A 24750-nucleotide genomic window follows, 5' to 3' on the forward strand; every position below is an offset into this window, starting at 1 on the left:
GTTTGACATGATATGCTCATATTTACATTTGTGAAGTTTAAAATTTGAAAACATACCAAAACATGTCTTAAACATGAGGTATTTCACATTTATTTTGAAATACTTAATATGCCTAGCATATTTTTTATTTAGCACCCAATACGATGCACAGAACTGAAATTTCCCTTATAAAACTGGGTATAAAAGCAAGAGGGCTAAAATGTGGGTAAAAATGAAAAGGGTCATCTAAAAATGGGCACCAGACTTAATAGCCCAATGGCTTTGGCCCAAATCCTGGTGGTTGACCAGGGTCCCTACTATGACCAATTTGATAAAATTACACCATTATGCCTTTTTTTTTCTTTTTTCTTTTTTCTTTTTTCTTTTTTTTTTGAGAGGTGGGGGGGGAAGAGAAGGGGCCATAGTCTGACTGTTAAAGTCATTGTCCAGCAGATACTAGATAGACAGAACAATAAAGACTTAAGATAATGAAAGGAACAAATAATAACGTTGAGATCAGAGATTTTTTTTTTCCATATGCAACTTTGGTCTGTGTGGGTATGGAGGGTTGGTGCAAAACATAATAAGGCAAAGGTCCCCACCATTTAAGAAATATTAATAACTAAAACAAACCACACACACAAGGAAAAAATAATGATATCAATAATTCTCCCCCATTTTTGGGTTCTAAAAATTGAATTCTCTTTTTCTTTTTTGGTCTTGGTAAAAAAGAAAACTAGTTACAAGTTATTTTTAGATCTTATTTATAATACTCACAATAAATGAGGTAAACTAGCTCATTTTAAAAAATATAGAAAAAATTTATTAAAATAAGTTTATAATGAGTGAGCTAAATTTGAGATATTTTATATTATTTTTACTTTAGTGAATAGTATTACTCCACATGTAGATATAATTGTTCATTGACATTAAGTTAAAATTATTTTATTATTTATTATTTTCTTTTTCTTTTTTTAATAGTATTTTAATGAATAAAAAAATAGTATTTAAATGATGTTGAGAAAATATAGATAAGAAATAGAAAAATTGATGTATTTTAATTGATAAAATAATATTTAAATGATGTAAAATTGAAAAAAATAAAGTTTAAGTGGTGTATTTGAAAATATAGAGGTCAGCATATTGTAGTCTAAACATAAAATAAAAATAATATTACTATGTTTCTTTAAGAGTTAAATAAACAAAGGGAAATGAGTGTTTGTAAATTTAATTTGGGTACTATGTGTTTTGTCTCATTATCTGTTTAGATCCTGTATTTTGACAAATTATTTTTTGGACCATATGTTTTGTAAAATAATTAAAATAGAATCCTAAACTCAATTTTGATGAAAAAAAATTGAATATACAACACATTTTTTAAGCAGAATGATTTTATTTTTTTTTCCGAATTGTTAGTTTGGTAAATTATTTGTGATTTTAGTTGAGAAAATATTAACTAAAATCGAGTTTAGAGTTCTATTTTAATAATTTTACAAAACATAGATTCTAAAATATAATTTATCAAAACACAATATTCAAACAAATAATGAGACAAAACACATGTCCAAAAAATATAATCCCATTTAATTTAAATTGCAACTGGCATATTATTAGTATTGGCGATATAATTAGCTATATATAGAGCTACAAATTTAGCAGCAAAAATAAAAAAAGATCTGTTTTTTATTTTATTTTATTTTATTTTCTGTTTAGTCAAGGACTGAGAGAGTTACTTACATAGCAGCTGGTCTAGTCTAATGTCTATGATGACTATGATAATCGATCAACAGCACACACTTGTTCATGCATGGGAGTTTAGTTTAGTCTTAACATAATAGTTACGTAAGCCTCATGAGAATCTGGATCCAACTCCAGTCCAGTTCACAGTGACAGAGTCTTCACAAATTGGTTTTGAATAAGGTTAAGTAGTTAGACATGGTTTGGTTTGGAAGGAGGAGGACATGTAATAATGATGCAAATAAATTACTGTTTTGGAGTTTAAAAAAAGCAGATCTGAATCAACTCAACTCAACTATCCCACTTAGCCTTGTCTTTGTCCAATTCTGTAAAGACAAAAATATCAACAGAGAGAGAGAAAGAGAAAGGAGAGAGAGAGAAAGGTAATAAAGTTAAGAGAGGGAGTGAGTGAGCCAACTATCTCTTCTCCCAAGGCAACTTCTGCAGAGTTTCCCCACTACTGCCACACCAGAGGTTGTGGTCAAGTTGGATTGTTTTAACACAGATCAGCAAAAAACACCAGAGCTTTGACCCAAGGAAGAAGAGCAAACCAAACCCCATTAAACCTTTCAAATACAATCTCTTTCATCATCATCATCATCTTCTTCTTCTTCTTCTTAATTCAGCTATGAAATCTTCATATGTTGTTGATATTTTGCTCTAATGGGTGTGAGAGAAAAAGTCACACCACTACCTTGTACTATAATTTTATTTAAATAAACAATCCGCCAATTTATTGCACCTTTTTTTTATTAAAAGAAAAAAAAACTAAAAAAGAAGGTACACGCTCCACTCTCACTCACTCACTCACTCACTCGTTCACCTTACATTCTCTCCCTTTTTTCTTTCCAATACTTAACTTTATTTTCTCATCAGAAAGTTGAAGCCTTTTTTTGCTCTTGAGTTTATCCATGGATTCTTATGAAGCTAGTCGGACTGTATTTTCAAGGATCCAAAGTTTGGAGCCTGAAAATGCTTCAAAAATTATGGGTTACCTTTTGATACAAGACTATGGTGAGAAGGAGATGATTCGTTTGGCTTTTGGACCAGAGAACCTTCTGCAAAATCTTATCCTCAAAGCCAAAACCCAATTGGGACTTTTGACAAAGCCTCTAACAACAACACACACACCCTCTTCTCCTTCACCTTTCAACCCCATCTCTAGGCCCAACCCTTTATCGCTCTCCTCCTCTTCTTCTTCTTCGTCTTCTTCAAGAATCGTTAGCAATGGCTATGACTTGAGTAACCCACCAACTCCATCTTCAAATACTTGGCCTAGTTCCCCAAGTTCTGGTCCTGCCCTTTCTTACGCCAGTGTTGTGAACAACAGAACTAGTGCTAACACAAATTCTGGGTCTTTTTCTTCATCCACTTTATCGTCTTTGCCTACTGCATATAACTCGACAAGTGACCCTTTTTATGAATACCCAGTTCAGGATAATGCTCTTTATCTTAGCAGCAGTGCAAAGACTGATGATTTATTCGATCCACGACTCGACTGGGCTTCAATGGCCGCAAACCCAAGTGACTACGACGATTTGCAGAAGCAGAGCTACTCAGCTCCTGGGTTGTATTTTGGGTCCGAAGACGCCAATTCTGGCTTTGGATGCAGACCCTGTTTGTACTACGCAAAAGGGTTCTGCAAAAATGGTGAAACTTGCAGATTCGTCCATGGAGATTCGACTGCTGAAGCTTTTAACACTGTTGGTTCCCCAAACAACAGTCTCAGTGAGCACGAACAGTGCCAAGAGCTACTCAGACTTAATGCTGCTGCTCAGCAACAGAAACTAGCCTCAGCTTCACAGTTCATGGCTGGTGCTTCTTTCCCGTACGACAACAAGTGCCTCAACTTGCTGATGCAACGACAGATTGAGAACCAAAGGTAAATTATATACTACGAAGTTGGTAGTTTCAAGCTCGATTCTCAAGTACTATTAGCTTTGAATGACTTTTTTGGTTGTGGGTTTTGGTTTCCACAGATCACCAACAGCTGCAATGATGATGGGTGATGACTTTCACAAGTTCGGACGATGTCGTTTTGACCGGAACGAACTTTCAACTATTAACATGGGAGGTGTGAACCCGAGTTCTAGACAAATCTACTTGACATTCCCAGCTGATAGTACATTCAGAGAAGAAGATGTCTCTGGTTACTTTAGGTAATTGATTAAAGTTCGAGTCTTTTTTTCAGCAGCTTGAAGTATAACATTTAGTTTCTAACTTCATAAATTCATGGTTTTATGAAGTATCTATGGACCAGTCCAAGATGTAAGGATCCCATATCAGCAAAAAAGAATGTTTGGGTTTGTGACATTTGTATATCCAGATACTGTGAAGCTCATCTTGGCCAAAGGGAACCCACATTTTGTTTGTGATTCACGGGTGCTTGTGAAGCCTTACAAGGAAAAGGGGAAAATTGTAGAGAAGTAAGTGAAAATTATACACCCTTATGGCTTTTAATCTTGTTTTACTAGTGATGTTAACATTTCATCTTTATTCTGTGAATTTTTCCATTGCAGAAAACAACAGCAGCAGCAGCTGGAGAGTGGAGACTATCCACTAAGTTCAAGCCCATCTGGGCATGATTATGATCACCATCATGGTATGACTGTACCAAAGGCTATGATTATATTTGACATCTTAGGACTTTAGTTAGCTGATCAAAGCTTCCAATTGATCTTATTATATGCGTGTGTGTGTAGGAGGACCAAGAATGTTTTACAACACCCAAGAGATGTTACTCATGAAAAAGCTGGAGGAGCGTGCTAGTTTTCAGCAAGCAATTGAACTTCATGGGAGGAAATTGATGAACCTGCAACTAATGGACCTCAAAAATATCAATCATCATCGCCATGATCAATTTCGTCGCAGCTTATCCTGTGTCTCATCAATTCCCTCTCCATCTGCTTTATCATACTCACCTAATAACCAAGTTCACCTTGTTTCATCTGATAAAACCGAACAAGAAGTTTCTAAAGGTAGGTTGATGAGCCAAGTTTTCTTTTTCATGTCAAATTTGGTTCCTGGTCTATAGATACAGAGTGAGTTTAGTGGTGATTTGTTTTGTTTGTGTTGTTATATCAGAGAATAATGATAAGTCAGCTGCAACACTTTTGCAAAATGCTGGTTTAGATGCTAAACAGCAGCTGGAGCTTGATCTAAATCCAGCTTGCAACCCCATAAATGGCAGCCAGGATAACAGTGGCAATGGCAAAATTTTAGCTAAAACTGAAGAAAGTGATCTCAATGAGAGGTATAAAACTTGCACACAATTTTACTATCTATACAGCTACATGTACTAATATAGGTTATTTTTATTGTCTTTTATTTTGCATCTTTGTTGGTGAGTTGGACTTGAAGGCTGTTCCTCCATAGCTAACTTAATTTTGTTTGAATGGCAGCATAGAGCACAACCTCCCTGATAGCCTCTTTGCCTCTCCTAAGAAATCAGCTAACCGCACCACCGCCTTCTCCGATGCTTCTGAGGAGTCCAATGAAATGGCCAAGACCTCATTACTCTCCACTTCTTCCATCAACATATCTTCTCCAAAATCTGTTTTTACCAAATGCACAGGTACTGTCGTTTCTTGCCCAGGCTTCATAGGGAGACACTTTTAGAACACTGCCATTTTCGATGAAGGGGGGAAAAATTTATTTCTTAATTTATGTTTGTGGGTAGGTATTCTTCTTGGTATGGAACCACTGGAATGTAATTAATGGAGTTGAGTAACATGGGCAGCAATGGGGATCTTCACTTTGCAAGGTGAATAAATTTTCAAACTTTCTGAACATTTCAAAGCATTTACTTTTACCTTTACCAGGCTAATGATTGCTCCTCACACTGAATTCCAATTGTCTGGCGTTCTTGTTTGCAGAAAAAGAAAATTGAGCAGAAGAATACACAAAAGATATGATGAGTCCTCCTCTAGCTGTATAATAGCCAAATACCACACCAGTATCAAAGTCACCACACCACACCACACCACCAGTAGCAAGATCACCATCATTATCATTAATACATACTACTTATAGTGAATACATAATTGTATACTTGTAATAACAGATGAACTGATTTATGGGAGTGGGGTCTCTTCTTCTCTATGTAACCCCTCTCCATAGGTGTGTATGCTGGACCACAGCAAGTTGTAGCATAACAAAGAAAGCCTAGTAGTAGTAAACTAGTATCTCCTTATATATCTATAATATATAATATACTCTTGTTTTCCTTATCATATCACCTGTTGTGTTATGTGGTGAAAAGATCTAAAGAGAAATGAAAGTCTGTATTATGCAGAAGAAGAAATTGACCAATGATCTAAAGCTGTTCCAACAAAGCATAACCCATTTAACCATTACACTTCTACAGAGCCTCAAAAAAAGGAGGCTCAAATATAGCTTGAAGTGGATGGTAAAGCTGTAAACAGAAGGAGAAAATGAAAGAGCTGAAAGAAGAGAAAGTAGTTGATTCATGTGATTAAAGGGGTAACTTTAAGGGACTTTTTTGTCTCATTTTGTGGTTTCTTTTAAGTGGACATGAAAGGAGGAGGGGTAAAGGGCCACACCCTCACATGGGTTCTGACAAGTTAATATGAATGGTATCTGGGTACCACGCAGCACTCCTTTCACTTTCATACTCAAGCCTTTTTTTAACCCCATCATCCTGATTTTCTCAACTTTGTTGTTCTGTGGGGTTATTTGGCCAATAGTGTTTTGGCACGGTCTCAAATGAAGTTGCTGCTGCTATGATTATTTTAGTCCCTTCATTGCTCAATCTGTTTGTTATTACATGCATGACAGTTTATAATTAGACTGACAAGACAAGCTAAACTACCCCATTAATCAAACGGTAACATGCAATGCATCTTTTCTTTAAAGATTAAAAAAAATCTATGTTTTTACTATAAGGAGTGATTTTTTTAATAAAGTGGGAATTTTACTTGGAAAAAAAAAAGTGTTTTGTTGAGTAGTCTTTTTCTTTTAATAGCTAATTTGTACAATACTTTTGTTTTGTTAATTTTTTTTACAAAATAACTTTCTAGACTTTCCTCAACACCCTAATGAAAATTCCAAATAGCCTATGGAAAGATTCTCAACACATTTGCTTATTTGCAAAAAGTCTTGTGTGTTTTATGCCTTTTTTAGACTCTAAAAAATGGACAAAATTCTTTTCTTTTTTCTATTTTTAAAATAGGCTTTTCTCCTAAGATTAAGAAAATAAAAATATAAATAGAGTTAAAGCAGATTAATTATAGCAAAAACATCCAAATCTACCAATGAGGCTTAACATTATGCCACGGGTAAGGGGTAAAAATACATATTTTGTTGTTACTTAGTGAAATAGCAACATTTTGATAATTTTTTACAAAATAATTTTTTGATAGTATATCGAGCATGTTAGAAAATATATTGAGTGTATCTAAAAATTAAATATAAAAAAAGAGAGAGATATAGATTACTATACAAAATGACAAATTATTTTACTAAATACTCCTTACTACACCATCCAACTAATTGTATTAATAAAAAAAAAACTATCACCTACGAATATTTTCACCCACCTACCACAACAAATGTTGTAATAGTATAATGGGTGAGGTTGTGTTAAATATATAGGAGGTTTCTTTGGTGCGGGCGTACGGAACGCCCGCACCTACGATTTTTAAGTATTATTTAATATTTATATTAGTTTATTATTATTATTGTTATCATTACTTCATTTTAGTCAGAGTTTTATGGTTTTTATTATTATATTTAGTTTATTATAGTCAGATTTGTAGGCTTTTTTACTTTGATATATATGCAAACGTCATTTTCATCAGCGTTTATATATTATTTGTAGGGTGTTTGTATTAGTTTATTATTATTATTGTTATCATTATGGTTTTTATTATTATATTTAGTTTATTATAGTCAGATTTGTAGGCTTTTTTACTTTGATATATATGCAAACGTAATGGAACTTTGTTTGTTCTATTCCATCCCTGTTATCCTTTCTTCTTCACTGATTCAGCCGTGAGATCATTTCCAGTAATTTTGTTTCATTATCTGGAGAAATGGGTTTGGTCTCCTTCTCCATTTTTTTATTCTCAGCTTGAAAACAAGGTATGTATATTATAATAAACTAAATATAACAATAAAAACCATAATGATAACAATAATAATAATAAACTAATACAAACACCCTACAAATAATATATAAACTCTGACTAAAATGACGTTTGCATATATATATCAAAGTAAAAAAAGTCTACAAATCTAACTATAATAAACTAAATATAATAATAAAAACCATAAAACTCTAACTAAAATAAAGTACTGATAACAATAATAATAATAAACTAATATAAATATTAAATCATACTTATAAAACTGTAGGTGCGGGCGTTACGTTCGCCCGCACCAAAGAAACCCCCTCTATATATATATACATGTATATATATATAAATATAGGTACAACAAAGATGATAAGTTCAAAATCTGTTTATTCTTGTTATTATTACAAGTCAAAGTTGCCTAAGATTAGGGCAACATATACAGAAGGAAGCAAAGTGAGAGTATGTTGGAGTTGGATGAAGCTCCTCTTCATATGGACCATAATTTGGTTAGGGTGTCAACATCACATGGTGACATAGCTACCCTTCTCTTTCATTCTCATTACAATTATGAGGCCCTTTTTGTCACTCACTCACTCACTCACTTCATTTTTATTTTATTTTTTGATATATTAATTACTCTGTATTTGTTATTATTATTGTTATTATGTCTAGTCTTATGTCATTGTCAAACTAATGAGAGAGATTAATGGATGGTGATTTCTGATCATGGTACTCACGTGTACCATTTCGTATCATAATGTCCTCTGACTACAATAATAATAGCAAGAAAATACATATGAATCATTCATACATACACATAGGTATTACAAATAAGGAAAACAAATTGAGATAAACCCACTTTACAAAAATAGTTTGTTTATTTAAGTTAGGATTTTATCATACATATATCTTTGAGTTTTTTTCTAGAGTTTGCAATTCAATCCCAACCAAAAAAAAAACAATATCAATCAAGTCTCATAAGAGTAATAATTTAGGTTTTTTTTGATGAATTATATATATATAAAAATTCTATACTAACTTTTGTCCCCACGGTAGAGACATTTTTGTTTATAGCAAGTAAAGAAATTATAATTTTATATTTTTATATGACGGTGTACATTGTAATTATAGTAGACATTCCATTAGTTTTTATGAAATTTTAAAAAATTTACGTTTGCGAAAACATACTTCAAAACCATATGTTTCACGTGCGTATAAAACAAGCTTCAAATTAACATGTGTTTTGTGTTTTCGACACATGAATAAGTTACAATCTACATTTTTAACATGACAGTGTACAATATAGTTATTTGGAATCTCCCACAATATTTTGTGAAATTTTGAATAATTTACGGTATCAAAAACATGAAACGAGTTGTTTTGAAGTCTGTTTTATACACGCTTGAAATAATTTATTTTGAAACATGTTTTGGGCACTGTAAATTATTCGGAATTTTCTGAAAACTGGTAAGAGGTTATAAATAACTACATTGTACACCGTCATATAAAAAAAATTGAATTATAATTTTTTATGTGCCAAAGATAAAAACATTCTTACTGATAAGAGCAAAAGACATGTCCCCACTACAAAAACTTCCATATCTCTTTTGTATAAAAAATGTGTAGATAAAAGAAATTATTGGTTTTAAAGGTTTCTTTTGTTAACGTTAACTGAATATTCCAAATATTTAACATAATAATTTTAAAACTAATTAAAAATAAATATTTATTAATTTTATTGATATAAATTCAAATATTATAAAATATCATTAGATATTTATTAATTATATTAATATAAATTCAATTGTTATAAAATATCATTATTATAATAAATATTTAATATTAGACTAAATATTTATTAATTATATTAATATAAATTTAAATGTTATAAAATATTTTTATTGTAATAATATATAATACAAGACTAAATATTTAATAATTTTATCAATATAAATTGAAATGTTATAATATATTAATATTATTATATATAATATGTAATATATAATTATAAATATTTATTAGTTATATTAATATAAATTCAAATATTATAAAATATCATTATTATAATAACATATAATACAATACTAAATATTTAATAATTATATCAATATACATTCAAATGTTATAAATATTATTATTATAATAATATATAATCCTAATTTTTATAAAATTTTGTTAGAATAAATATTTAGTAATTATATAAATATATAATATCATTATTATAATAATATTTAATGCTAGACTATATATTTAATAATTATATCAAATTCAAATGTTATAAAATATTATTATTATAATAATATATAACATGTGATGTATAATCCGAAATTTTATACAATTTTGCCCAAATAAATGTTTAATTCAAATTTTATATAATAATATTTAATACAAAACTAGATATTTAATAATTATATTAATATAAATTCATATGTTATAAAAATATTATTATTACAATAATATATAATACATAATAAATATATTATATACAAGTGTTGCGTGGGTACAAATGAGTTATTAAGTGAACAATTATTATTATTATTATTGTTGTTTTTTTTATTTATTTAATACATTTAGCATGTTACAATCGAATGTGAATCAATAAGAGGACATAAATGAGTTGATGGCCATATAAGAGAAGTACAAACAATAACAAATAAGAACAAAGTCTAAAGTTCAATAGCTATCCTATCTATTGTATAACAAGTTTATATGTATAGTGTATATAATGATAACTATAATTGTACTTACTATAACTCATGGAATAATACATACTATCTTGAAAGTGACATTGTACGTATCACAATTATATATACTCGTATGTAACAAAAATTATGTTTTATTTATGTACCTCAAAATATTTACTATACTTTTAATGCTTGTTCATCACTACTCACAACAACCAAAAAAAAATCATTATTTTCAAATATTACATATAATGATGACAATAATAATAAGGGAAGGGTCAATTATAAATGCATCCCTTATATATATATACATATATATATATATTTAAAAAAATCTTCCGTAATTATTATGGGCATTTTTCCCATTGGATTGTAATATAAATTGCAATACATCTAAAATCTTGAATTATTAGGGAGGAACTTTTTAGATTGTAAAGTATTTTGAAATAATTAATGTTTCAATGATAATAATTTGTCAACCTACCACTTTTTTCTTTAAAACATTTCAATTAGACAAAAAGAAGATTTATATTCTAGAAGACTTTACTTTTTTTATTACTATTTTATGTAAAATATATATATGTTCTCAATGTATATTTTTAGTATGTATTTAATATAATTTATTTTTATTATATATAAAAATAGGAATATTTGGCAAAATAATCTTATTTTTATAGTTATTTTGCATAATAATATTATTTTTATAATTTTATGTAAAATGGTATTCAAGACACTCCATATGGATTCTCGAACGCTTTGTGTAGAAAGAAATTTTGCAAAAAATAATCTATTTTTACTAATTATTTATAAAAATATAGTTTTAAAATTTAAATAAAATTAAAACTGTATTTTAAAAATTCACTTTTAAGAATATAAAATTATTTATGTATTTGCCTTTTAAAAAGTAGTTAAATATTGTAAAATTCTTTATTGGCATTTTTGATAATAAAGACAAAATTAATTAAAAGGGTATTTTCGAAATTAGTAGTTTCTTCTTTTGTAATATTTTGTGGTGAATTTCGAAAATGGGTAGTTTCTTGTTTTGGTGAAATATGTCTTTCTATATTCAGATTTGTATTTATGTATTAATAAAATAAATATATATATTTTCCTATAAAAGATTATCTTTTTCTTGAATTGGAAATTATTAGTATTTATTTTATTTATCTGTTTTGGTTGCCCAGAAATCGTGTACAGCTTGCAATCATAAAAGACATATTGTTTCCTTATTTATTTAAGGAAACTGGGTTAAAAAACTGTCCAGGTTCAATGAATCTGTTTGAACGGATTGCCAGTCTATTTGAACAGATTTTGACTTTCCTGTTTTGGAAGATTTTCCATTTATTGGCTGTTTGATTTCTGATTTGTTTTCCACGACCTAAATGGGTTCTAAAATGTATATAATCATCTTTAGGTCGTTGGTTTTTGATCATCTCTCTTGGGTATTATTTTCCAAATATTTTTTAAGTTTTAGAGAGACTTTTTATTATGTGAAGAACTTGAGTCCAGCAAGTTCTTAGTGGTTTATTATAGTGTACTTCTGTATTGTTTTCCTTTGTGTTAATTGTGCAGGTTGAACACACTTGGACATTGGTCATCAAGCTTCGGGAGAAGTCTTGTTCGTGAGTCACTTTTCGGGAGGAAAAGTGCAAGTGTTATGATTTGAAGGGAGTTCAAGATCTTAGCACTTCAGAAATTTGATTAGAAGTTTAGATTACAACAGTTGCGACAAATTCAAGAAGGAGTCTTTATTTGTATAAGTCAATTTGGTTTTGTAATCATTTAGATATTCTTCTAATAAATTTCATTCTCTGGGCGTGGCCTCGTGGACTAGTAGCAATCTGCAAAGATTGCTGATACCACGTAAAAATTCGTGTGTTCTTTACTTTATGTTCGTTTTTATCTTCTGGTCACAAACTGTTTAAACATATCTGGTTTCTGTTCAAACAGTCTTGGTATCTGTTTAAACATTTCTGTAACAGTTTAACATTTAATTATTTAATTTAAATAATTAAGTTGGTAATCATAAAAAACGGAATTTCAAATATATATAGAAAGGAAAAACACTAGTATAGGCATTGTGTTTTTCTCAAATACGCGATCAGCCTCGTGTGTTTTGTTAAATGACAATTCGAATTTTTTATTTTACAAAATAGATCAAAATAGTACCTTATATTTAATTTTGGTAAAAAAAAATCAAATATAATATTATATTCTCAACTCCTTAATCATTTTCTTCACTTCACTTCTCTTAACTCATCACATCACTAACGACCCGATAATTAATCTTATAATTGAAAATATTTTGACCAAAATCGGGGCTATAGTACTTGTTGACCACGAATTTGGCCAACGACGAGTAGGCGTCAAAACTACAATAAACCCTCAAGAGAAAAATACAACACTGATAATTTTATAGTGGTTCAGCCCCAATTTATTGGTAATAGCCTAATTACTTGGAGTTGTGATATATATCCTACACTTAAGATCAGATGAACTTGAACCAACTGAGTTTCTTAAGTGTAAGTAGAAAAATACATAATTTCTCTCTCTAAACTCTCTCAGATAATGCCCCAAGAATACCCCAAGTAATAGTCCCAAAGTCTCCAAACTAGAAAGTTTTTTTCAGTCTAAAAAGATGAGATCCTCTAAAATGAAGCCATGAGTCATTTATTTATAGGCTCATGGATCGTACATCAGATATCTCCCTTTAACCGGGTCTTTGGTTCTTCCAACAGACTTTAATTAATCAAATATAAATGAATTTAAATTACAATAATATATCTATTATTCCGAGATATCTGAGAGATTCCCGCGATAATTGAGAATGATTCGGGTTGAAGCTGTTACTGAGGACATAGGCAAGCACCTCTCGTCGACAAAGCACACCTCTGGTTGGTATAGGCAAAGCACTCCTCTAGCACAGTTCTGGTCTAACATAATACATATCTGGTCTAGCAAAACACTTGACTGGTCGGGCAAAACAATTGATTGGTCAGCCAAAACAATTGTCTTGTCAGCCAAAGCATTTGACTGGCCAGTCAAAAATCTTTACCGGTCAGACAAAAATTCTACCTGATCGGTCAAATCACTCCCAAACCAGATAAATAATTTTCACGACCAATAATATCACAACTCCAAAGAGCCAATACATTTATTGACTATTAATGCGTCATTTACTGACCATGCATTGACACTTTTCACTTCTGATTGCCACGTCATCGAACTGAAATTTTGGAGATAACAGTACTATTTTAATCAATTTTGTAAAATACAAAGTCCGGATTATTATTTATCACAAGACAAAATCCTATCACATATTCAGAAAAAATATATGAGCTAAAATGATATTTCTCAAAAAAAAAAATGATTGTACTTTATAATAATAATGAAAATTGGATTGTTTGGGCCCTATTAACAAGGTGGGCCCAGAGTCCGAAATATCTTGGGCACAAGTGCTAAAGCCCAGTTTAATTAATGGCACGTTTTACGTGGAGGAACTTTGACCACCAAAAAAAGATGCTGATACGATACCCTATGACTTCCTACATCATCGAAACTGTACAACATCGTACGGTTCACGATCTTTTTCAGAAAATTAATCCGACGCCTCACAATCTGACACGTGTCCCCGCTTCTTTTTTTTTTCTTTCTTTCTTCTTTTCAGAAAAACAAAAAGGTTAAATGGTAAAACAGTAAATCTCCAGGTGGTGGGTAATTAGTAATTATAGATAGTTATTTATAGAGCATTTGGAGATGAGAACGTGCACTATTATTTTGGGCCCAAAAAAAGCAACTCACACGCTCTGCACCTGCACTTGTGTGTCACAGAAATACAAAAAGTTTTTTTTAGAATATTATTATTATTCACTCTCTCACTTCCACCTGACATGGTAACTTTTTCATTACTATAAAATCAAATCATTTTTTTAACCCTACAAAAATAATGTGCAAGATTCCTTCTTCTGAGTACATCATTATTATAATTAGTATAATAATGTTTTTTTTTTCAATGTAAAATGGATAAGAATATATTATTTAGTTAAAAGACAATGTTACTTTTAACTTTTTTGTTCTTCCATTATGCAATCAATTGTAAATCAAATGATAAGCATATGGTGCCACTATTTAATAATTAACAATTTAAAGTTTAGTGAATAGCAATTTAAATATATATTTATATAATATGCTATATAGTTCAAATTTCACCATAAGTGAGGCTTTAAAGCTATGTGACTCAGCTCAAAACTAACTAATTATTGAAGTTTTTTACATGTGTAGACCATGCATTCTCTATCCATTTTAAAAAAAAAAAAATTAACTATTTTGTTTTTTATAAATTATTATTTTACTTTAACTATAACTTTTGGGATTAAATAGTAATGTATAAATATAAATAAGATCTTTAATCAATATGTAAAATAAAGAATTGAATAGTGTTCTTTGGACCTTTGAGGAATATCAATTTTACTTAATTCATTGTGTTATTAATTGTCATAAGGCTTGTTCTTCTTTTTCTTTCTTTTATTGATAGTATGGAGATGAATATTGAAGCAATAGTTGAATTGATTTGGTAGCTTGAATTGTGATTATGAAGGGTGTGTTTTGATTTGTTCAACTTATATTATCTTAGGTTATCTTGATGTTCTCGCTAATGAATTATTAGTTATTCATTAAGGTGAAGGTGTATAATATGTTTACGAAGAATAAATAGATGAATCAAATTATTTTCGTTCCATAGATTTGATTTAATTTCATTTAAAAATAAAAAATAAAAGATTGATTGATCATTTGTCGCTTATCTATTGATTTTGGTTGATTGTTTGTTTGCAATATAGGTTATTGCTTGTCTTCAGCCATATTATGCACTTACTTTTATTGTTGATGATGGTGCCCTATTAACTAGCACCATTCTCAATTTTTCTTGTTGCAGTAAGCTTTTGAGTGATGAGTGATGCTTCCTCTATTTTCTTTTTTAGTGTTGTATTAGTTGATCCCTTTGATTAATGAAATTTTGTGCAATAGTTTGTTTCTGTAGGATTTTTACCATTTTAACCTACACCAGCTCACTAAACAAAATTATCAAACCAAGGTAAAAAAAGGACCTTTATTAAAGACAGATATGTGAACCACAAAAACCCACGTGTCTACACAAACAGTAGACAAAAGTTACCCTAAAGAAAAATCTAACAAAGCTTTATCTCTTTTCAGAAAAATGAGCAGCCTTCGAAAAGTTTTTCTGCAATATAACTCTGTTAGGGCAAAACCAAGAACAAAGGTTTGAGAGATGAAATTCAACATAAATGCAACAGGAAATAAGAGAGTGATAAGGAACAACACAGAGAGTTTTCGAGGTTCGCCAAAAAATGGCTACTTCCTCGTCGAGCTCGCCTCGGGGGATTAGCTCAGTCTTTTCATTCAGCATGCATGATCTTGAGTACAACAATGGAGGTTCCGAGTCACAGAAGTTGACTGGTAAGCCTCAATCTATCTCGCTCTCTCTGTTTATTTCACTATTTCCTTAGTTTTCTTACTGACTATCTCTCTTTTCTTTTTCTATACAAAACACCTCACGAGGGGAACAAAAAACTTCTTCGTACTTGAGGATTCTTGGAGCTTAAACTCAAATCTTGAAGAAGGCTCTTACTTGATATTTTTCATAAGCTTCTTCATCTTATTTATACTACTTGATCTTCTGAGTATATTGACAATCTGTTGCAACTGTTATTCTGTTGAGATTAGATATTGAATGACTGGTTATTTTCTGTTGTAATCTTGCTAAGCTGTATAAGTAATTTTAGACAAAGCAATTTTATAAAGGAATTTAAATAGCAATTTCCTTTTTTATACTTTTTCAATTGAATTTTGCTTTTGTGAGGTTGTAACATGGAAAATATTATCTATTGATATTTATAAAAACCTTGAGAAGATAAATTAAGCATTTTCTCACTTGAACCTAATAAAATAGTTCTGTAATTATTCCAAATTTAAGTATTATGTATAAATTATCATATCTTAATTACAACATACTAACCATGCGCTAAGTGTGTACAATATTTTATAGGGTTTATACTTTTTTGGATCATGTATTTTGTCTAATTACTTATTTAAATATTATATTTTGACAAATTATATTTTTGAACTTTGTATTTTGTAAAATTAATAGACTTTTAGACCTGAGTTCGATGAAAAACAAATTGATTGAATATAACAACATAACTATTAAGCAAAATGATTGTACTTTTGTTTAAAGTTATTAGTTTGGTGAATTATTTGTGATTTTAATTCAAAAAAATTTGATCAAAATAGGATTTATGAATCTATTTGAACAATTTTACAAATTATATAGTTCAAAAAATAATTTATCTAAACAGTTAACGACACAACAAAATTCCAACAAAATATAAACCTATTTTTATGTATTTACGAGAATAGTGTTTTATCAATTTGTGAGTAGTCAAGTGAAAATACATCATAGAATAATATCTCACTACTTCACTATAATGCATTAAAAAGTTCCACTCTGAAAATATGTAGAATTCATAATTCACAACTAAAACGTTTGAAGACTCTTGAAAAATAACTATTTTCAATACTATTCATCAATAACAAATAATAGCCAAGAGTATTCTCGTACACACCTATATATACATATATATATATGCCACTCCTCATGTGTAGATTTTAGTCTAATATTGAGAAATTATAGTTCATATAATCCTAAGAAAAAAGTCATCACAATTTTAGAAAATGTGGTTCATAATTCTATTATCTTACATTAAATAAATTGGAAAAGCTAATAATAAAAAAAGTAACACAAATTTCCATTTAAAAATAAACAATACAAATTATTATTCTCATTCTACATTGCTAAGTGCATCTAAATTACACTCATGGTTTAATGATAATGAGAATCATTTTGTGTTATAATGAATCTCATTGATATGTTTACTAAACTAAAAAAATGAGTGAAGTTGGTAGAGTAAAAGGGAAAAGAATGAGAATGTTTTCTTTTAACATCTAAGAAATTTCATTGCCGTGATTGACTTATATTTATTTATTTTTATTTTATTTATTGAAATTAAAAATTAAAAGACAATTTTATCATTTAAATTTCATTCGATCAAAATACCACTTTAATTTTGTTTAATAAAAAATGATCAATTAATCAATTTTAGCATTCTAATTTCTTTCATGGTTATGTAAATATAATAAAATAATTCCGATTCAATTTTAATAAATATCACAATACAAATAATAATTCAGATTCTTATATATTTTGTTCCCTTTTATTTCTCCATAAAATTATTTCGATTCCAATTATAATTTGGTCAACGTACCATAATATCCCATTAATAATTTCCATATATTTCCTAACAAAAAGAAAGAATTTTTTTTTCCATATATTTGAGTGCTACATTCGAGTGTCTCAATCATTCTTTAATAAAAAAAATTATAAAAACATAATTAACGCGACCAAATATACATAAAAAAACATTTGATAGGAAAATATTTTCAGTAAAAATATATAATGAATTAATAAAAAGTAACAAATAATAATAATAAATAAAAAAGTGGTTTTAGTATTAGGATCGAACTTTTTTCCAAAATTATACTTTTTAAAAAAAATTCAAGATATTTTCAAAAGGAAACTAGTTATTTATAATATTCTTCAATATCAAATAGGCAAAAGAATGGCACTCATCACATCAGCATTCCTTATTTGTAAATCGTTAGTCTAATGATAGATTTTTAGAGAAAATATTTTTAGTTTTATTATAGATTATAGTTCTAATTATATGACAAAGAAAAAAAATCACATAAAAAATATTGTACGTACATTCCACTTATAGGAAAAAGGTAACGAAAGCATCACAAAAACAAAATATTCACACAATAAATAAACATTAGAGATTTTCACCCAAACACACTAAATGTTATAAAATTGTCAAAAAAGAAAGCTTTACTAAGCAAAATGACAAATAATAATGATAGTTTATTATAACAACTTGTGGGGTTGATAGAACATTACCAATTTATTAAAGCAAGAAAAAGACAATAGACATTATAATTGTTATAAATTTGTGATAACAACCTTTTATTTCAATCTCCTAATTAATTTTTGTTTCTGAAAATACGTGTTAAAATATTTTTTTTAAAATTTTTTTACGATTATATTCATTGTAGTTACAATATATATCTTGCTAATTTTTAAAAAATTATGAACTGTTTACAGTGTCGAAATCAAGTTTGTATTTTTTCGAATACGCGAGTAAATTGAAATATCAAGAACTCTATTTTTTACACTGTAATTTATTAAAAAAATTTTGAAAATTTACAAAAATGATGTTGTAACTACAACATGTGTTTTTTGAGGCAGAGATTGACTAAAATATTGAAATAGAATATTCAACGTGACACTCCTCAGCATGCATTTGGGGTGTGATAGTGAAATATAGTCAAATTTATATATATTAGTCTTAATCTCATACCAATAAAATTAAGTCCTAATTGTTATTATTATTAATATTATTAGTTTGACACTAATGTCCTTCTCATTATATTTGGAAATTGGAATAATAACGTAAACATTCTTCATAATTTGTTTTTGGTAATTAAAAAGTCTAAACTTTTAAGAAAAAGAAATTTGGAGAGAGAGTGTGGGCCCATATTGGATTAGGGTTTCACACTATGTTATATGATAAAAGAATAAAAAAAAGAAGAAGAAATAATGAGAGAGTAGTATATATAGCTATGTCACCAGTATAATTATACAGTATATATAGAGCTATATACGACCATATATGGTGGTGTTGACAATTACCCTTTGGTGAAGTAGATCTGAAATCTACCACTCTCCCTCTAAAGAGAGATTACAGAGAGAGAAGACGAAGATAGAGAGAGTGAGAGAGGGACTCACAGGTTTCTTTAACACTCGAAAAACCTACTGATACTGATTGTTTTGAAGCTCTTTGGTTGAAGAACGAAGTGGGAAAGAGGAAATATTCTTGCTTTTGCTCTCCCTTAAGTGGAGAGTAGTAGTCGTTGTAGCAAGAAACCCAAGGAAAAACCATGGCTTCTTATGAAGCTACGAATGTTATTTTCACCAAGGTCAAGAATTTAGACCCAGATAATGCGTCGAAAATCATTGGGTACATTCTCATTCAAGACCTTGCGGAGAAAGATTTGGTGCGACTGGCTTTTGGACCGGATAACCTTTTGCACTCGTTGGTTCTAAGGGCTAAAATCCACTTGGGACTTTGCTCGAACACTTCGTCTTCACCTTCTTCAACGCCTTCTTCTCCTTCACCGCTTAACCCCATAGCCAGGCCATCTAATATTAGCTGTAACAGTAACCCATTTTCGCAATCTTCGCCTAGAATCCCAAATGGCTTTGACTTCAAGAACCCTTCTTCTTCTCCATCCTCGAATTCTTGGCCGCTTTCTGGGTTTTCCAACAACCCCGTTAGTAGTCCGAAGTCTAGCCCCTTACTCTCTTACGACAATATCCGGTCTGGGTCGTTTCCAGTACCGCTGTACCACTACAAGGATGGTGGTGAAGCAGCTGCTGCTGCTGCTAGCGGGGACCTCATTGACGAGCAACAGCTCAGTGAGTACCTCTCTTTCATGAACGACTCGTCGTCTAGGGGTGAGGATTTAGTCGATCCGCGACTCGAATTGGGTCACGGAGCTCATGATTGGGGTCATTCCGTCAACAATGGCGATGCCCATTTTCACAGAAGGAGCTACTCGGCTAGTGAAGTATCTTTCGGGACTGAAGATTCAGGCTTGGGTATTGGGTTTAAGCCTTGCCTTTACTTCGCTAGAGGGTTTTGCAAGAACGGAAGCAACTGCAAGTTCGTGCATGGTGGCTTCGGAGATGCAGTGGAACCTTCTGGTGCCATTGTGGGCTCGCCGAGTAAGTTTGAGGGCTTCGAACAGCACGAGGAGATGATGAGATGGAAGGCTGCCCAGCAGCAGCAAAGGCTAGCCGCCGCATCTCAGTTCATGGCTGGAGTCTCACCTTCTGTTAACAAGTATATGAATTTCCTCTTGCAACAACATAATGACCCCCAGAGGTATACATATCCATATGCATACTTATAGTCTTATACATTTAAAATGTTTGTCGTTCGTATTGGTTATGGTCCTTCTGTGTGTTTATATATACATATATGTAGTATACATACGTATACATACTATGCTTTGAGTTATTCATGTCTTTTGGGTTGCATTTTAGAGCGGCAGCCGCAGCAGCACTCATGATGGGAGAAGATTTTTACAAGTTTGGGCGTTGTCGACCAGAAAGGAATGACTTTTTGTCAATGTCTGCTGCTGAAAAGATGAACTCGGCCTCAAGGCAGATCTACTTGACATTCCCAGCTGAGAGTACTTTTAAGGATGAAGATGTTTCCGAATATTTCAAGTAACATACTACACTACACTTCAAATATCTCACTATCTTACTAGTTGTTGTTGGATCCCATTTTTATTGCATAACTGATGTCAGAGTTGGAAGATCTTAGCATTTGTAAAAAATTATCTGTGTTTTCAGCTTCTCAAAATAATACTCCGTGTGTTATTGGAATCAGGTTTTCGAATTTGCTTTGGGACTATGCTGTTGGAAATCTCAACATACTTTAGTTTTTATGTTTAGATAACTTCTTCATGTTCAAAGGATAATTATGTTTGTGGCTTATTCCTTTGAAGGGTGGGTTGTAGCTTTCTTTCATTTTCTTAGATGTTTTTCCTTAAGTCATCACTGGTCATCAGTAGTGGGGCTTGCACTTTTGGAACTTACTGAAAAGCTTATACCAAGTACCATCCCAAAATTTTAATTTCACCTTCTAGCTGGTGCAAAGAGCTCCAATGTATTATAAGTGTTTTTATCTTCATAATCATAAGCTGATTTTGTTTTCTCATTTTTCCACGGAAGCTTGGTCAGTAGCTGGTATAACTTTCTCAGAAAAGTTATAATGTCAAAATTATGCCTATCTGGATTAGTAAATTGGGCACATGCTTGTTAGATGTTTCTGAAATTTGGCAGCAAGGAGACTAATTTTGAGGCATCAGAAAATGTACTGTTTCTTGAATACGTGATTTATTTTCACAACAATGTTATTTTTATTTCTATTTTCACATAGAAAATTGATCTTCACCTCATTACAAATGCTGATTGTTTTATCGTAGTTATAATATTATTAGCCTAAACTCAAGACATTCCAATTGAATGGTTTCTTTTTGAAATTTTAAAGCAAGTTTGGACCTGTGCAAGATGTGAGAATTCCTTACCAACAGAAGCGGATGTTTGGTTTTGTAACGTTCGTCCACCCAGAAACTGTGAGGTTCATTCTGTCTAAAGGAAATCCTCATTTTATATGTGATTCTCGTGTTCTTGTCAAGCCTTATAAGGAGAAGGGAAAAGTTCTAGACAAGTATGTACTTTTATATATTTTGACATATCTAGATTGTCTTCTCATATCATGTGTTAAATCATTTATTTTTAAAATTCAGGAGGCAGCAGCATCAACAACAGCAACTTGAGCGAGATTTTTCAACGTGTTTGAGCCCGTCTGGGCTTGAGTCTAGGGAACCCTACGACCTTCACCTTGGTAAGTGTGTTCATATCATTTTTATCTCTTTAAACTTCAATCCTTTATCTCATTCTGAAAGAATGGTAAAAGAGAAAGTTAATGCTTATGTTGAACTTTTTCTCTTGCTCTCATCAAATTTAAACGAGTGAATGCTTTTTCTGTACAGGGGGGAGAACGTTGTACAACACACAGGACATTCTTTTGAGAAGAAAATTGGAGCAAGCTGAACTTCAACAGGCCATTGAACTCCAAGGGAGAAGGTTGATGAATCTGCAGCTACCAGAGCTGAAGAATGATCGATTGCACCATCACCAGCGAAGTCTCTCTGTTGGTGCTCCCGTTCCCTTGCCCCCTCAGTCTAATTCTCTCAGTACTCAAAATTCGTTTGATGGCATTAAACAGGAGGTCCCAGAAGGTTTGCTAATTGATGAGCTTCATAAATTTGTTTACCTAAGTTTCTGATATAAAAGCTATATGGTTCTCAATATGCCTCTGGTTTTGCAGACTGCAATAAAAGTGCTACTGCCACCATTTCTGTGACTTCTGAAGTTTTAGTGCAGCAACATCAGCAAGAAGAAGATTCAACTTGCATTGACAATGATGTTAAGGAGCAGATCTTTGTCTCTGAAGGTCATGATCTCCATAAAAGGTATTGTGCATTGCTTCATTAAAACACTAGGGGAAAGTCCCAGAACCAAATAACACAAATTTTATCTTGTTTAATATCATTAAAAGCCTCAATTTGTAATGTTTGCTTTTTTTTCAATTGAACTTAATAACATATTTTTTTTTCTATTTGTGCTTTGTCCCGACAGCAGTGTAGAACAGGTGCTTCCTGACAACCTCTTTGCTTCTCCTACTAAGGCAGCTGGTGATCATATCTCTGACTTCTCCACCACTGTATCGGAGTTAAATGAAAGCACTGCACTTCCCATTGAAAAAAATTCGCCGCCACCTATCTCTTCTGCTTGCTATATGGTGTCTAATCCACAATGATTTATCTTATGCAAAGGTGCTGTTACTCTCTCATTGTGTTAGTCTGTTTGCTCTCAATAAAAGAGTAGAAGATGGTTAAATCAAATTAAGAATCATGCTAAACATTGCTTCTGTATCTCAGGAGTAAACATGGCCAGCAGGGATTTGACTTTTTTTAGGTAAGGTGTGATGCAAGAGATTATTGTTTCCTTCTCTCACCACAAGAATAAAAAAAACGCAGGAGGGATGGAAGTGGTTTCTTTCTGATTGATTCTTATGGTCATATTTGCAGAAACTTAGAAGCATAGACAAGGAAGAAAACTCTAGATGTATAGCTGAATTATACCAACATCAAAGAGTAGATCCATAGAGACGATCTCATCGAGGTCTACACCATCGTCGTCTATACATACTGCTAACAGCAAATACATATTCCATACATAAAGGACAGATGAAATGATTTATGAGTTTTTGTTTGGGTAGGTTCTCTTTTCTACTTATGTGTAAGCTTTCTTTTATAGGTTTTTGTTGGACCACATAGAGACTTAGAGCAGGACGAAGACTGTAATGGATTACATTGTTGTCTACACATCTTTGCTTTCTTTACTATCTTTTTCCTCATGGGGTGAATTTAGTTGAATTGGAGATTGTAAGATTATTAGGTGATCTGTACATGTTTTACTAGAGCAGCTGAAGGAATTTTCATTTCAGTTGGGAGTTAAAAAAAAAACAGAAGTACATAGGCAAAATGAGAAGGAACACAGGTGGAGAGGTCATCAAAAGCTTGAAAAACTGGGTTTGTGACCTTTTATTTTTATATTTTTTATTTAAATATCCCCCCTGCCCTTTTCTGGGTTTTCTTAAAAAACTCTTTTACTATATTTTATTTGAAAGATCCCTTTTTTTCTTTCTTTCTGGGTTCTCTTGAGTGATCTGTTGTTTGTTACTGAATGTCCATTATCACCTGATCACAGTTCATTGAACATGGTTTTAGTTTTAGAGAATAACTAGGGGTAAAAGGGCAACTTCATTTCATGATCAAAGTTCACTTTAGGAGGCTCTTTTGGCACACATTGTTTTCTATGGCCCCACATGTGGGGGTGCAGCCAACTCTTTGTCACATGGGTGCTGACATTTGTATAGAAAGTTTTATCAGATTATCACTCTCCTTTCCCTTTCAGCTTATTGAAATGTTTGTTTCTGAATCTCTGTTTTATGGAAGCTGGAGCCCCTTTATTATTATCTTTTTGGCATAGTTTTTTAATTTAAATTATGCCTAGTAGCCCTACATGTGCTCCTGTCTTTAAGTGCCCCTTCAGAAACTTTTGTGTAAATATATATATATATATATATATTATTTGGTAGCTCTGGCATATAATACAGAGTTCTTTTTTCTCCTTTATCTCATTTTTTTCAAAAGCAAAGTTAAAGAAGTGGGTGTGGGAAGAAATTTCATGAAGATGCTAGTTTGGTTGGTAGCCAAAATGTGATACAGTTTGCTATAACATATTAGGCACTAAAATACAAAACTACAATACACCTCAAAAAGAAAATAATGACACTTTTAGATGCAAGTTTGTCTAAAGAAATCAACCCAAAAATATTTTTTTAAAACAAGTGTTGTTTTGACTTGGAAAGGCTTGTTAACGGTGTTATGATTATCAACCACTCTAATCACTCGGTCCT

General features: G+C 31.2%; 2 protein-coding genes across 5 annotated transcripts; both read left to right on the forward strand.

Annotated features, from left to right (window-relative positions):
* The first annotated feature begins 2153 nt into the window (after positions 1-2153).
* On the forward strand, positions 2154-5479 carry LOC133790462 (zinc finger CCCH domain-containing protein 46-like). Of its 2 annotated transcripts, XM_062228111.1 has the most exons (8): positions 2156-3598; positions 3696-3875; positions 3963-4142; positions 4236-4318; positions 4419-4694; positions 4801-4969; positions 5118-5290; positions 5396-5479. In XM_062228111.1, the coding sequence occupies exons 1-8, from the start codon at positions 2628-2630 to the stop codon at positions 5431-5433; spliced, it is 2070 nt and encodes a 689-aa protein (XP_062084095.1). In that variant the 5' UTR covers positions 2156-2627; the 3' UTR covers positions 5434-5479. The 2 variants fall into 2 exon arrangements, with proteins under 2 accessions (XP_062084094.1, XP_062084095.1); XM_062228110.1 differs by having other exon boundaries at positions 2154-3598; positions 5118-5479.
* Positions 5480-19286: 13807 nt separating this feature from the next.
* Positions 19287-23975, forward strand: LOC133790463 (zinc finger CCCH domain-containing protein 55-like). Of its 3 annotated transcripts, none has more exons than XM_062228113.1 (9): positions 19287-20574; positions 20736-20921; positions 21751-21930; positions 22010-22107; positions 22256-22504; positions 22594-22738; positions 22905-23101; positions 23207-23248; positions 23357-23975. In XM_062228113.1, exons 1-7 carry the CDS (start codon positions 19568-19570, stop codon positions 23083-23085), a joined length of 2046 nt encoding a protein of 681 aa, XP_062084097.1. In that variant the 5' UTR covers positions 19287-19567; the 3' UTR covers positions 23086-23101; positions 23207-23248; positions 23357-23975. The 3 variants fall into 3 exon arrangements, with proteins under 3 accessions (XP_062084097.1, XP_062084096.1, XP_062084098.1); XM_062228112.1 differs by having other exon boundaries at positions 19288-20574; positions 23207-23243; XM_062228114.1 differs by having other exon boundaries at positions 19289-20574; positions 22908-23101; positions 23207-23243.
* The last annotated feature ends 775 nt before the right edge of the window (positions 23976-24750 follow it).

The sequence above is a fragment of the Humulus lupulus genome, chromosome 7 (genome assembly GCF_963169125.1).
Source record: "Humulus lupulus chromosome 7, drHumLupu1.1, whole genome shotgun sequence".
NCBI classification, from domain to species: Eukaryota; Viridiplantae; Streptophyta; class Magnoliopsida; order Rosales; family Cannabaceae; genus Humulus; species Humulus lupulus.

Coding starts and splice junctions, on each gene's coding strand:
- LOC133790462 (XM_062228110.1), top strand. CDS start 2,628: ATGGATTCTTATGAAGCTAGTCGGACTGTATTTTCAAGGATCCAAAGT. Junction 3,599..3,695: donor CGACAGATTGAGAACCAAAG/GTAAATTATATA, acceptor TGGTTTCCACAG/ATCACCAACAGCTGCAATGA. Junction 4,970..5,117: donor GAAAGTGATCTCAATGAGAG/GTATAAAACTTG, acceptor TTTGAATGGCAG/CATAGAGCACAACCTCCCTG.
- LOC133790463 (XM_062228113.1), top strand. CDS start 19,568: ATGGCTTCTTATGAAGCTACGAATGTTATTTTCACCAAGGTCAAGAAT. Junction 20,575..20,735: donor CAACATAATGACCCCCAGAG/GTATACATATCC, acceptor GTTGCATTTTAG/AGCGGCAGCCGCAGCAGCAC. Junction 22,108..22,255: donor ACCCTACGACCTTCACCTTG/GTAAGTGTGTTC, acceptor TTTTCTGTACAG/GGGGGAGAACGTTGTACAAC.